The sequence below is a fragment of the Blennius ocellaris genome (genome assembly GCF_963422515.1).
Source record: "Blennius ocellaris genome assembly, chromosome: 13".
NCBI lineage: Eukaryota > Metazoa > Chordata > Actinopteri > Blenniiformes > Blenniidae > Blennius > Blennius ocellaris.
In genome coordinates this window covers 15792105-15804441 of record NC_137662.1, presented here as the reverse complement: position 1 = coordinate 15804441, position 12337 = coordinate 15792105, and the positions used below count along the sequence as shown (strand labels likewise).

The following is a 12337-nucleotide window of genomic DNA, read 5'->3' as shown; positions in this document are numbered from 1 at the left end:
CAAATATGAATGGAACTCATGATAATAGATTTATTTTTTGCAATTATCATTTCAATTTGACATTTTGTACAAGTGTTTTCCACACACAAATGAAAGAACAACATTCGCTGTTCTCGCTCCCTCTCTTATCTGGTATGGGGCTGGACTTGAGTCATCTCAAGGTAAGAGCCCACATTAAGAGATTTAAGATGAGCTCTTCACACAGGATGGTTTCCTAGTGGAGCTGTTGAAGATGTCACGTTGGCCTCTTGGTTCATTCACCAAGCATTAATGAGAAAAGAGGCCATAGATAATAAAGATAGGCCTCGGCAACGTCCTAAGGGGGCACACAGGCCAAACAGAGAGAGTATCTGCTGGCATCTAAGGAAGGAATGGTGGTAATTGGAACAAAAACAACCAAACACAGCAGAACATAACCAAATTATCTTCTCATCCTGTCTGTATAATGTGGATTTTTGACTTTGTTTTGCTTAGACAGTGTAAAATAATTCCGGAGGTTTTTATAGATCGTGCATTCCCTTTGTCGAGGGAATGAAATGAGGTGTTATGGTGATCTAGAGTTTCCTACTAGACTTAACATGCATCTCCCTTGGTGTATTAGAGGAGCATTAGTTTCAGGAAAGAGAAATGATCCTGATATGCTGTCCACTTGGATTTCCTTTAAGGAACGTCTGCGGACAACAGCCAATCAACCATAACGAGATCAGACGATCCAGGCAGGAGCTTTTGTTCTTGTAAGCAGAAATTAACACTTCATTCCCCTTTGTCGGCAGAAATTCAACACTCCAGCCCTTGAAGGCTCTCCCAGGCAATAAAGGGGAAAATTGAATTATGTTATAACAGCTCCGCACCAAAACACAATTACCCTATTTTCTGGAAAGAATGTGATCCCATACCTCCAGGCAGAGAAGTTCTGCGGTGATGATGTTAGGCCTGCCAGCATGCATAATTTTTCAATCATAAACGGTCTTTCAGCAGTCTAAAAGGTGTTACCGTGTAGAGAGATTGTTTCAGTGTCTCAATGGGCTATTTTCATTATGTAACACATAAAATACATTATTACTAGCTTTTCATGATGAGGAGGCACACTGGGAGTCAAAAGAGTCAGGATTTGGGGAGAAATTATTTGGGAATTATTTAGATTCCGCATAAGAAAAAGGGTTAGTTTTTCTTACAATTCAATAACTAAGAAAACCTCAAAGGTTCTCAAGGTCATTATTAATATACAGGCGTCCTAAACTAGAGGAGTGTTAAAAACAATTTACCGTAGTTCAGGAGATAAGTAGTTTGTCCGGATAAACTAATAGAAAAGCATGCAATATGATTACAATATACAGTCTGCTCAGGCCTCTGAGTCGCTCTGTCATGGAGGGGTAATGATAACTTAAGGGAAGTAAATCATCAACAAAACCTATAATTATAACATAAGAAGCGGTCGACATTCTGGCAAACTTTGTGATGAATGACACTCAAATGAGTAGTTGCAATTATTTTGGAAGATTAACATATGTTAACTAATATCTCTTGTTAAGACAAACAGCAAGGGTTTAAAGTGTGTCAAATAGATATTTTGTTATTTATCACCCAAACTACTGTTTAGAAAATCTCACATGAAAGTGCTAACTATTCATACTCTTTAATGTACAAGTCATATGTGATGTCATCTGTCTGTCACCTGTCACTTTGAATGTTCACTTCTCATTGTTACTTTTAGGTCATTGATCACTGTGTTATCCATCCATCCATCCATCCATCCACCCCAGGGAAAACAGAGGAACAGACAGCCTCACACTACCTATGCAACCATGAGTAATTTTAAAGTCACCAATTGAACACAAATCTAAATGTTTGGACAATAGAAATAAACCTGAGAAAATCCACTGACAGTACATGCAAACTCCCGACAAAAAGGCCCCGAAACCAGACTTAAATAATAATAATAATAATAATAATAATAATAATAATAATAACAGTAATAATAATAATAATAATAATAATAATGATAATGATAATGATAATGATAATGATAATGATAATGATAATAATAATAATAATAATAATAATAATAATAATAATTGGAAAATGCATATTCCCTTCACTGGGCGTAATGAAGAGTAACTTATCCAAAGTAGAAAACAATGATAAATGGCCCAGCCGTTGGCGAGGTCCCTCATAAAACATTTTTTTTTTTTTTTTAAACTCAGTCAAATCCATGCTTATAGTTGTGTAGTTGTGTTTTTTAGACTGACCCAGAATGACTTGTGAGGGTTGATATCTTTCACAGATGTTGGCCCTCCAGCTCACAGCACCTCAGGTCCAGCATGACAGCGTCTGAAGGCTCCGCTGAACGGCAGTATGATTGACGTCTCTCTCAGCCAATAGAAAGAGGAGGTCTTGGTCGCACCGACCAATCAGAGATTACTTCCCCGTCGCGTGCGGGCCGTTGCTGGGCTCGTCGTGTGTTTGTCGGTAACGGCCTCCCGGGCTTCTCGAGGAGTAGACGCGGGGGAGGGAAGGGTGTACCGACGGGAAGGAGCCGTTGAACAACCCCACGGGAATGTAAAACTCTGGGTCTGACATCACCCGCTGAAACACTTCGCCCGTCTCCTTGTTTCTCATGGAAGCAGATGGATTCGTGAGGAGGCGTCGGATGACAGCGGAGACCACGGGCGCCGATCCTGGGGTTGCTGGAGCCTCCGCCGGGGCAGAAGTTCGGTGGTTCGGGGGCAGAGTCTGGGGAGTTTCTGAAAGTATCGTGGGGAGCCTGACCCCCCGGATCGTGGGGGAAACGGAGTTGCAGACTGTTGACTTGATCTGTGGTGCACAAGATGCACAACAAGCAGAAGACTCAGAACCAGACTATGAGGGTTTACCACAGGGAGCCTCCACTAGCACCCACATGTTGGCTGGAGCCGTGGCCGGGATCATGGAGCACTGCCTCATGTTCCCCATCGACTGTGTGAAGGTATCGGTGTGCTTTCCGGAGAGCTTTGTGAACATATCTACCCAGCCTAGTGTGTGCGTGTGTGAGAGAGCGTGTTCTTCTTGTAACCGTCATGTGTGTTAGCTTAGCTCGTTAGCTCGCTTTGCTAACGTAAACACGCTGCAGAGCAGACGGATGTGAGGACAAGGTCAGTACTACCAGCTAACTGGTTAGCATGCTGCTACAGCTCCACTGTGGGTAAAGGGTTACCAAATGTAACCCAGCATGAGCAAACGGGAAAGCATAAAACCAATCGACGGTCAAAGGTTCGCTGGATACACGCCATATAACCGTTTAATCACCACTGGATACTTTAAAGTAAAGTCCACTTAACTGCCAACTAAAGTGATGTGAGGTGTCTCTGTTTTTCTAATAACATCAAGCTGTTTTATTTCTTTTGCGTCTGTCAACTTACCCTCTTCCTCCCTCTATTATTACAAGACACAGTTGTAAGCCTCCAGGGCCTATTGTTTACTACTATCGTCATTTCACTCAGCATCATCCCTCCTGCTTGATCACTTGATGCATGCAAATCTGTCATCTGATACTTTCCATGTGATTTAACTTTTGCTCTACAAAGAGGCAAAAGGAGGCCTGACCTGTGGCCTAAAGAGGTCAGCGGTCAAGTGATTGGCATTGTGTGAAAAGGACAGATAACAATGTGCTGGGTATAGTCAGCTGTAGTTGTCAGACTGAAAAGCTGTTCATGCTTCATTCATGTCTTTTCCACCTGCAGTGCGCCACTGTTGTAACCCTGAACCTTAGCAGGAGGAATGTTGACAAGCGTCCACAAAAGTACACACAACCTTCCCTTAAGTCCATCCAACTGTGTAAATGTAAGCCTTTCTTGAAGTGGAACACTATAACAATTACATACAGTTGTTCCAACAGTTTTTGAAAAGTTGCTTTATGAAGGCTACATCTGTGATTTTTTTTTTTGTTAAAGTCAATAGTTTTTAACATTTCCTACAACTAAAGCTATGAATAGGGCGTATAACATGTCGGTTCCTGCTATATATCCCAGGAGCAGGTGCTTTTGAAACTTCAAATATAACCTTGCCATCGATTCAGGATGAAATTAGTCCTGTAATGAAGCATCTCCACTTTCTTTCTTACCATCTCTCGTAGCTACGTCATTGCTATGGTGTGAAGGACATTTTGACAGAGCAAATTAAGCCTTCTGCACATAAAACCGAAACTACTTGTGTCGAATTGCTGCTTTAAACCTGGGCATGGATTTGCACACTTGAAAAATTGTTGAGCTCCACATAACATCTGCCCATTATTTAAATGCAGTAGCTCACTTTCCCTTTCAAAGCTCTTCCCTTGTGCACAGTAAGCTTCTGACTTAGCAGGCTCTTGTGTAATTATAGTTTAGAATACACTCTCATTCAACTCTTCATGTTTTCTAAATCATAGCAGTTAGCTGTGGATCTACCGAAGCGTGCTCCATTTGTAGGTCCGTCACTATCTACAGTGTGCAGCATTTTTCTTTTCAATTGTCCCGCAGGTTGTGTTTACATTAAGCTCAAAGGTCACCGCTTTTGAGCTCCACGTTCTAGTTATGCAAACCCACGCTATAGATACACACAGCAGATGGTTTAGCTGGTGTGACCTGCATGCATGTTTGCATATTCCACCACCATGAATTAATTTGGAGTGGAGTAGTGACATTACAACGTCTCATCGCTCCCATACAGAGTGAGTGAGCAAGCTTGTGTGTCGCCCACTCAACCCACTGTCGGTCAACAACCGTATAGCCCTGCATTCCTCCACTGTGCTATAGTGTGACACAGGGCCACGCTTGTGCTTTTCTCATGCAGTGCACGCGCTAACACGGAAGTGGGGGGCATCTTAGTCCATTCAACTGTAAGTGTGGTATTTCGGAGATTGAGTTGCTGTACCTCAGCGCTCTCGTCCCCAGTCAACCTTCTGCATGTCAGCTGGCAGGACTGAAATACAATGACGTTTATGGTATCTGCATATATGCAAGACATTCGTCGACGAGGGAACGGTGTGCCTCGGTCTGGGGAGGGAAGGCTTCAAGGAAGTGAGCTTCTGTCCCTCTGTGACCTTGGCACTTGTAACTGCTCACTTCCTTCTATTGAGTTGTGCATGTTCAACAACAAACTGCACACACAGTGTTAAACACCCCATTTTCCTCATTTGACCTGCTGTTCCTCCTGTAGTCTCCTCGGGACTCATTTCGTTGCCACGCTACTCAATACTGGGTCAGACATGCATATGGTATGGCTTAATTATGCATCAGGACTCCCATTTTAATCCTCAAGTCGGTTCACGCACATTGAATGTAAAGTTATACTTGAATCTCAACTTGTCTACATTTCACTGCTCTCTCTCTCTCTCTCTCTTTTGCAGACTCGAATGCAGAGTCTCCAGCCTGACCCCGCAGCGCGCTACAGGAATGTGATGGATGCCCTTCGCAGAATTGTAGCCACTGAAGGAGTCTGGCGGCCACTACGAGGGCTGAATGCGACAGCCGTCGGGGCGGGACCTGCTCACGCGCTCTATTTTGCCAGCTATGAGAAACTCAAAAAGACTCTAAGTGATGTCATTCATCCAGGGGCTAACAGTCATTTGGCTAATGGTACCATAAAACGTGCAATATATGTATTAATACACACGTCATGAATTGCAGATCATGTGTCGTTATGCAGAGCTTGGAGGTCATCAGGATATGGGTGGATGTGTACAACTGGTCGAACTTCACGCCCAATGCCGAGCTCACACTGAATCTGCCGACTCAGCCTTTTATGTTTTGTCAGGACATCCCATCAGATACAGCCTCTTCATCGCTAAAGCAGTGAAAGAGGGAGCTGCCATCTTCTTTTAACTTGCTTTTAGGAGAGTAACACAGTCACCACATCCAGCGAATAGGGATTTTAAAATCTGGAAGCTTCTCTCCGAATGCCACCTTTTGTTGTTATTCCTTGTTCACCTTGCTGTCTCTTTCTTCCTCTGCAGTTTAGAGGAGGTTTGGGTAAGTTCTCTTTCTCCCATCGCATTTGATGGTCAAGCTCATGGGTTCAAGGTTAAAGGTGCAGTATGTACGATTGCTGCAAAGTCAGTTTTGTCCATTGGGTGGACGAACCTTGGATTTTTATTGAGTGAAGTAGCCTGAGTGGGTTATGGTGGGCTGAGGACTCATTAGATATTAGAGTGACTCACTATATCATCTTGTGGTAGAATCTGGCATTATGAGGCGAGGTGAACTGGGTCTGCTTGGCTGGTTTATGATATGGACGGTGTGTTTTGGCTGCTTCCACCCAGTGAATCATGCTAAACCGGTGACTATCCCGTAGTGGGACTTTAACCAGGCTAAATTATGTTTCAAATCTCCACAACACAATAAAGACATTTTTGAGAAGACTAAACTGATGTATAAAATCTTACATACAGTATCTGTCAAGCTGTACTCACACTATGGATACATTTTAGAAAAGGAACATGTATAGCATATTGGATATTTCTATGACATACTAACTTTGATAACTTCCACAACAATGTTGTGTCCTTAATGCACATGTGGTATATTTTTAGCAGCTCAAAATTCAAAAACACAAATGTAAAAGAAATGCAAGACATTACATATTTGGGCAATGACACTGTTTTCAACGTTGCAGATCTGCACACCAGCCCAACCAGCTGTCTTTAAACTTGTATGTTTTCTCCACTTTTTAAACTATCTGGAGTAATTTTGCATCAAGCTTTTCAGCTGCGATTTATAAAAAGCCATTGAAATATCTAGAGTGAGTTTGGTGTTAATGTTTCAAAGCTGATGAGGTCCATCGAGCTGTCGTTGTTAAACCTAGTGAGATAATGAGATGGTTTTTCCCCCCGTTTTAAATGCATTGTGGTGGTGTACAGAGCTATTTTTGGACCTGTGTTAAATATGGTCAGATGCTTGTGTTTGCTGTGTTTGGATGTCTTTATTTTGTGCTTTTCAAAGGCTTCCATTAAGCACCAGAGCTGGATCAGAATCAGGTGGAGACCAGTTTTCAGGGGGTTTTCGTGCAACACAGAGGACGAGAGCAAGCGGGACAGTTACAGTAGTTTTAGTTGTAACCTGTACGGTCTCCTTTTTGACCACTAGGTGTCTCTCTTTGCTCAGATTTCGCCTCTGAACTGATCAGTAGAGGTTGTTTTTTTTGCTTCCCACCTGCACAGAATATGCAGCCATTCTGTTCTGCTTACCTGCTGTTTTGTGTATGGCATGTAGAGCTTTTGGAAATGAGGCAGTTGAAGGCAGTCTTCCAGTTTCTTGATTCTTCACATTTATTTCAGTTTGTGGTCATTTTCATGGTGCTTTTGTTGCAGGAGCTGCTGGGTGTGTGGCCACTCTGCTTCACGATGCGGCGATGAATCCAGCTGAAGGTGAGGGAGGAACACTTTACACTGCGGTGCTGCCGAGTTGAGGAAATTTAGCTTCTTTGTAAAATCACAAGCTGTGAGTTCCAGAAGTTTACAGGTGTTCATGCTGGAGTCCTCACATGTTGGCCTCAGCCCTGCAGTGTTACAGCTGTCTGTAGTCCACCTGCCCAAACATGTCAGTAGAAGGACACTGGTCTGAGTACTGGTCTGCAGCTGTTTGCTAGAGTGCAGCTGTCTGTGCAACATGGCTTACTAGAAGAAGAAGAAGAAGAAACTTTATTTGTATAGCACCTTTCACAGATAGAATCACAAAGTGCTTCACAGAGGCACAAAAAAAAATAGTACAGGCGGAATTTAATCTAAATGTTTCTGGGTGCAAAAAATCTATTGCTAATTAAGTCTCTCTTTTTTTCCCCCTTTTTTTCTATCATCATCCTGCCAATGCTGAACACTTCTGGTCCTCAACGATGCCAATGCCTCCACCAACTTGTCCCCAGTGGTGAAGCAACGGATGCAGATGTATAACTCGCCCTATGGTGGCGTGATGGACTGTGTGCGCGCCGTGTGGCAGAAGGAGGGCCCCGCCGCATTCTACCGCAGCTACACCACCCAGCTCACCATGAACGTTCCCTTCCAGGCGCTCCACTTCATGACCTACGAGTACCTCCAGGAGCTGCTCAACCCCCACAGACAGTACAACCCCTCGTCCCACATGTTGTCGGGAGCTCTGGCCGGAGCGATCGCAGCCGCCGCCACGACGCCTCTGGACGTCTGCAAGACCCTGCTCAACACCCAGGAGTCCATAACCGTCGGCTTCCCGTCGTCCAGCCAAGGCCCCAACCAGGGCCAAGCCCACAGACACATCTCAGGCCTGGCCCACGCCTTCCGAACAGTTTACAGGCTGGGCGGCCTGCAGGGCTTCTTCAAGGGGGTCCAGGCGAGGGTCATCTATCAGATGCCCTCCACGGCCATCAGCTGGTCAGTCTACGAGTTCTTCAAGTACGGACTCACCAAGCATCAGCACAAGAGGAGAAGGCAGCACGCGGACGTCGAGATATAGATGTCTCCTCGACATATGGCTGTGAAGATAAATTAATATACGCACATAGAATCTGACTAAAACCCACCTCAGCTGTCCTCTACCTTTCAGACATAGCAGATAAGAAAGACTTCTTGAATTGCAGCTTAAATAGTTCTATTTCTGCCACACTGTTCCTGCGCTACTTATTGGTTTGAGTTTTCTTTAGGAGAAAATATCACACAGAATTAAAAGACTGGTTCATTTTTTTTTTTTTTTTTTTTTAAGTCTCTAGTGAGCGCTTTACCCAAACTGAGAACTAGAGATGTCAGTGGACGGCGGTAGTGTTACTTAAACTCGATTAGTTTGAATTGCATTGCTGGTCTAGGACATGATAATTCAAACACTTGAGTTTCCAGACAAAGAGTGCTGTCGGTCATTACTGCGTTTAAGTGAAATATACTTAAGCACTTCAAGCTCATTCGGGTTCATTTCTCTTGAAGTGAGATTTTAGTCTCTTTCCAGCTTATTTCATCAAACTTGGTTATTTCCTGACATGCATTAACACGCAAATGTCTTTAAAAGAAGTTGTGTCAAATCCAGGCATATACCATGTCAGTTGGAGAAATAAATAAATATGATATAATCTGAACTTTGTGATTTTAAAACTTGTCCAATATTGTTTGATGGTTTAAGACCATTGTTCACTGAATTCCAGTCATCTGTGTTTAATGAATTTTTTTTTCCTAATTCCAATTTTTCAAATCTTATATTTCCATCTTATTTGCTGTATTTTGCATTTTTCTTGCTTCTGTTAATGCGCACCAATCTGACGGAGAAAAGCGAAGATGTCTTTTCTGTATTAGCCTGTTTTGACCTTATAAACTACTGAGTCTGAATGTTTGTGCTTGACAGATAAGGCTGTGTAACATATACTGTCCTCAAGAGAGGCATTACACTCAGAATTTCATTAACACTTACATCCCACATGATTTGTATCTGTACGCGCAAATGAAAGCTGTCATTCTTACTGACTGATGTCTGATTGTTCCTGACGCTGAATTGCACTGGTTGAATAAATACCCAGTAGCAGGACTTTACTTCCTGCTCGTGAAAGATGCAAACCTTGATTTCTTTTTTCTTTTTTTTTATGTGTGTGTGTGTATATATATATATTTTTATTTATTTTTTTTAATTAGTTTTTTTGTCTGCCCAACTATGAATATTACTCACCAGAGGATCTTTGTATATTCAATGCTAAGACAATGTCTGTTGCCATAGACATTGAAAGTCTTTGTTTGGCCCTCGTCCACTGTGTGTGTGTGTGTGTGTGTGTGTGTGTGTGTGTGTGTGTGTGTGTGTGTGTGTGTGTGTGTGTGTGTGTGTGTGTGTGTGTGTGTGTGTGTGTGTGTGTGTGTGTGTGTGTGTGTGTGTGTGTGTGTGTGTGTGTGTGTGTGTGTGTGTGTGTGTGTGTGTGTGTGTGTGTGTGTGTGTGTGTATACATATTTCTTTTCTGTTTGAGGCAGGTTACAGTTGCTTGGTCTGGACCACAGGTGCAAATTTCAACTTTGCCCCTGAGGACTGAAAGCATAATGGGAGCTTGTGGAGTCGCAGCCTGCATCCAAACAGTTAGACCAGGTTAGTGTCAGAGAGTCTAGTTATTTATTTTGTGCAAAGCCTTAACTTTAACAGTTACAGATTACATGGTGTATTTTCTACTTTATTATAAGCAAAATAATATGCTAAAAAGAAGCCCCTAACCCCATTTATAGTAGCAGAAGCACTCAAAAATAATTCTTTTTTTTATTTTTGCAGAATTGTGAGTTTGTGTGAGTCTGGTTTTACCCTCCACGTTTTAACCCTTAACCATGTCTTTCCCTCAAAAATGACGAAACCAAGACGTGATGTGAAGTTGTTTCTGGCTCTCGCTCCATATCCAATCACCACTCATCCTGAAGTAATCTGCATGGAGGAGATAAATTAGATTGCTATCGTTGGCTGAAAGATTTTTGGCGAGAGCTTCTCTGTTTGAATGACGAGTTAGTGCTCCACAGACGTTTAACCGGTCCATCAAAAATGTTTTCGAATTTCTTACGAACTGAGGTCTGCAGAAGTAATCGTCACCATAAACTCGGAGGACTCGATGTGTATTGCTACCTTGACTCCCAGTAACCTCATGAACTGAAAGTGAACAGCACAAATGAGTGCAGCAGGCACAACTGAATCACAACTGGTTATTTCTTATTTCATCTTTATGAAAAGTGAAAGTTTCTGATACCAAGATGTTGGTGTACAGTATCTCCAACAATACATCACGTGACTTTCAGCACCGTCTGGATGCATGAGTGAGGAGTGACTACCTACCCCACATACACACACACACACACACCCACCCTGGTTTGTCATTCAGACACCTGTTCAAACAGGCAGTGTTAATTAACAGTTTGTGTCCAACACGCTCTCCCTTCATGCATGCATGCATAGATACAGTACAATATACGTGGCCTTTAATAGCTTGTGTAGTTGGACTCTTCTATTTGTCTTTTCCTCCATTTCTGTGTCTGTGTCTGTGTGCAGACCTCTAATTTGTCAGTGAAGTGAAGCTTTAACTGTGTGTTTAGTTGTGATCTATGTAGCTATGATGTGATGAAATTACACAAGTTATCAAACGTCTGCTGAAGGTGAGTTTTGCTGTTGTTTCTGCTCTTCAGAAGTTTGAACAAGCCTGTCTTCTCAAAATCCGCAGTTTGAAGGGAGTTAATTTATTCTGATGGATGTGTAGCTTACAGACACATGTGTGTATCGGTAGGTAGCAGCAGCTGATGTTTTCTTTAGAAATTGAAAGCTGGGAAAGTCCCGCTTCTCAGTGGAAGAAATCCACCTGAACATGGTGGAAGTGAAAGCTTTCCATTGAAGTGGGAGTTTTGGAAGACTTCCACATGCCACTCAAGCAGTTTTGATGAAAGTCAGGGAAATCTCCTCATTTCTACTCACCACTGGTCTAACAAACCAATATTTTGAAATGTGGCATCCATTGCTCTGGCTAGATGTTTTCATAGAAGAGTTATGAAATTGTTCACAATTGATGTCAACCACTCCAGGCTGGAGTAAGAGCTACTTGAACAAAGAGAAATGTCTTTTGTTGATGGGGAAATATGAAATAACTATTAATTAATTTTCTCTGTACATCTGGATTTAAGGTAAGACACATATAAATATGGCCTGACAAGTAAAGACAATACCTTATTTGTTTTTTGACTATCTATGTAATAATTACAGCGCCAATCATCTTAAAAGATGACAATTTGTCAATGTCACACAGCGAGAACAAAATAATTCACTGTTGTAATTATTCATTTGAGATAAATACACAAACATAAAAGAGCGGATGGAGTCACACCCCTACATTGTCAGTCGTAATTGCTCTCATGTGTTTACACACTAGGTGTGTGAGTCTACTATGTACAGTAACTGTGTGGAGCATGCCTGTCGAAAAACTTGGAACACTCTCTCCTCTGGGTATAGACACTGTGCCAAAAAGATCAGTTGTTGCTTTATTTGAACAGTAGCACCCATATGTCTCATCACTGAAATCCACCATAAAGACAGAGGTAGACTCTAATGCTAACTTGTAACCACTGCTCCATACTACATTTCAATAATTCAGAGACTTGGTATTTAATGACAATTCAGACATACTGTTCACATACATGTAGTGTTTCATTATGGCGACGTTAAATTGAAATATATACATTGTTTGCAGACATTATCTAAACTCATCTGTAACTGGGGAGAGTTATTAGAGTGAAAACACACACACACACACACACACACGCGAATACATGCCTCCTGGTGAAAAGGACTACGCAGATACTCACGCATACGTTCCCTTGTGTATTGGTGTAAGCCTCTGTTTTGGAAACTCAAGCCTGCGGTCAAAGCCC

The 12337-nt window shown here is 42.3% G+C and overlaps 1 protein-coding gene across 1 annotated transcript; it reads left to right on the top strand.

Moving 5' to 3' along the window:
• Positions 1 to 2463: 2463 nt before the first annotated feature.
• On the top strand, positions 2464 to 9045 carry slc25a28 (solute carrier family 25 member 28). The gene is made up of 4 exons (XM_080508149.1): positions 2464 to 2965; positions 5363 to 5591; positions 7322 to 7378; positions 7873 to 9045. Exons 1-4 carry the CDS (start codon positions 2618 to 2620, stop codon positions 8433 to 8435), a joined length of 1197 nt encoding a protein of 398 aa, XP_080364275.1. The 5' UTR covers positions 2464 to 2617; the 3' UTR covers positions 8436 to 9045.
• Positions 9046 to 12337: the final 3292 nt, after the last annotated feature.

What these genes read in the sequence shown, in the direction of transcription:
- slc25a28 (XM_080508149.1), top strand. Translation starts at nt 2,618, where the DNA reads ATGGAAGCAGATGGATTCGTGAGGAGGCGTCGGATGACAGCGGAGACC. An exon ending in TCCCCATCGACTGTGTGAAG is followed by an intron (nt 2,966 to 5,362) that starts GTATCGGTGTGC and finishes TCTCTTTTGCAG; the next exon opens with ACTCGAATGCAGAGTCTCCA. An exon ending in GGCGATGAATCCAGCTGAAG is followed by an intron (nt 7,379 to 7,872) that starts GTGAGGGAGGAA and finishes ACTTGTCCCCAG; the next exon opens with TGGTGAAGCAACGGATGCAG.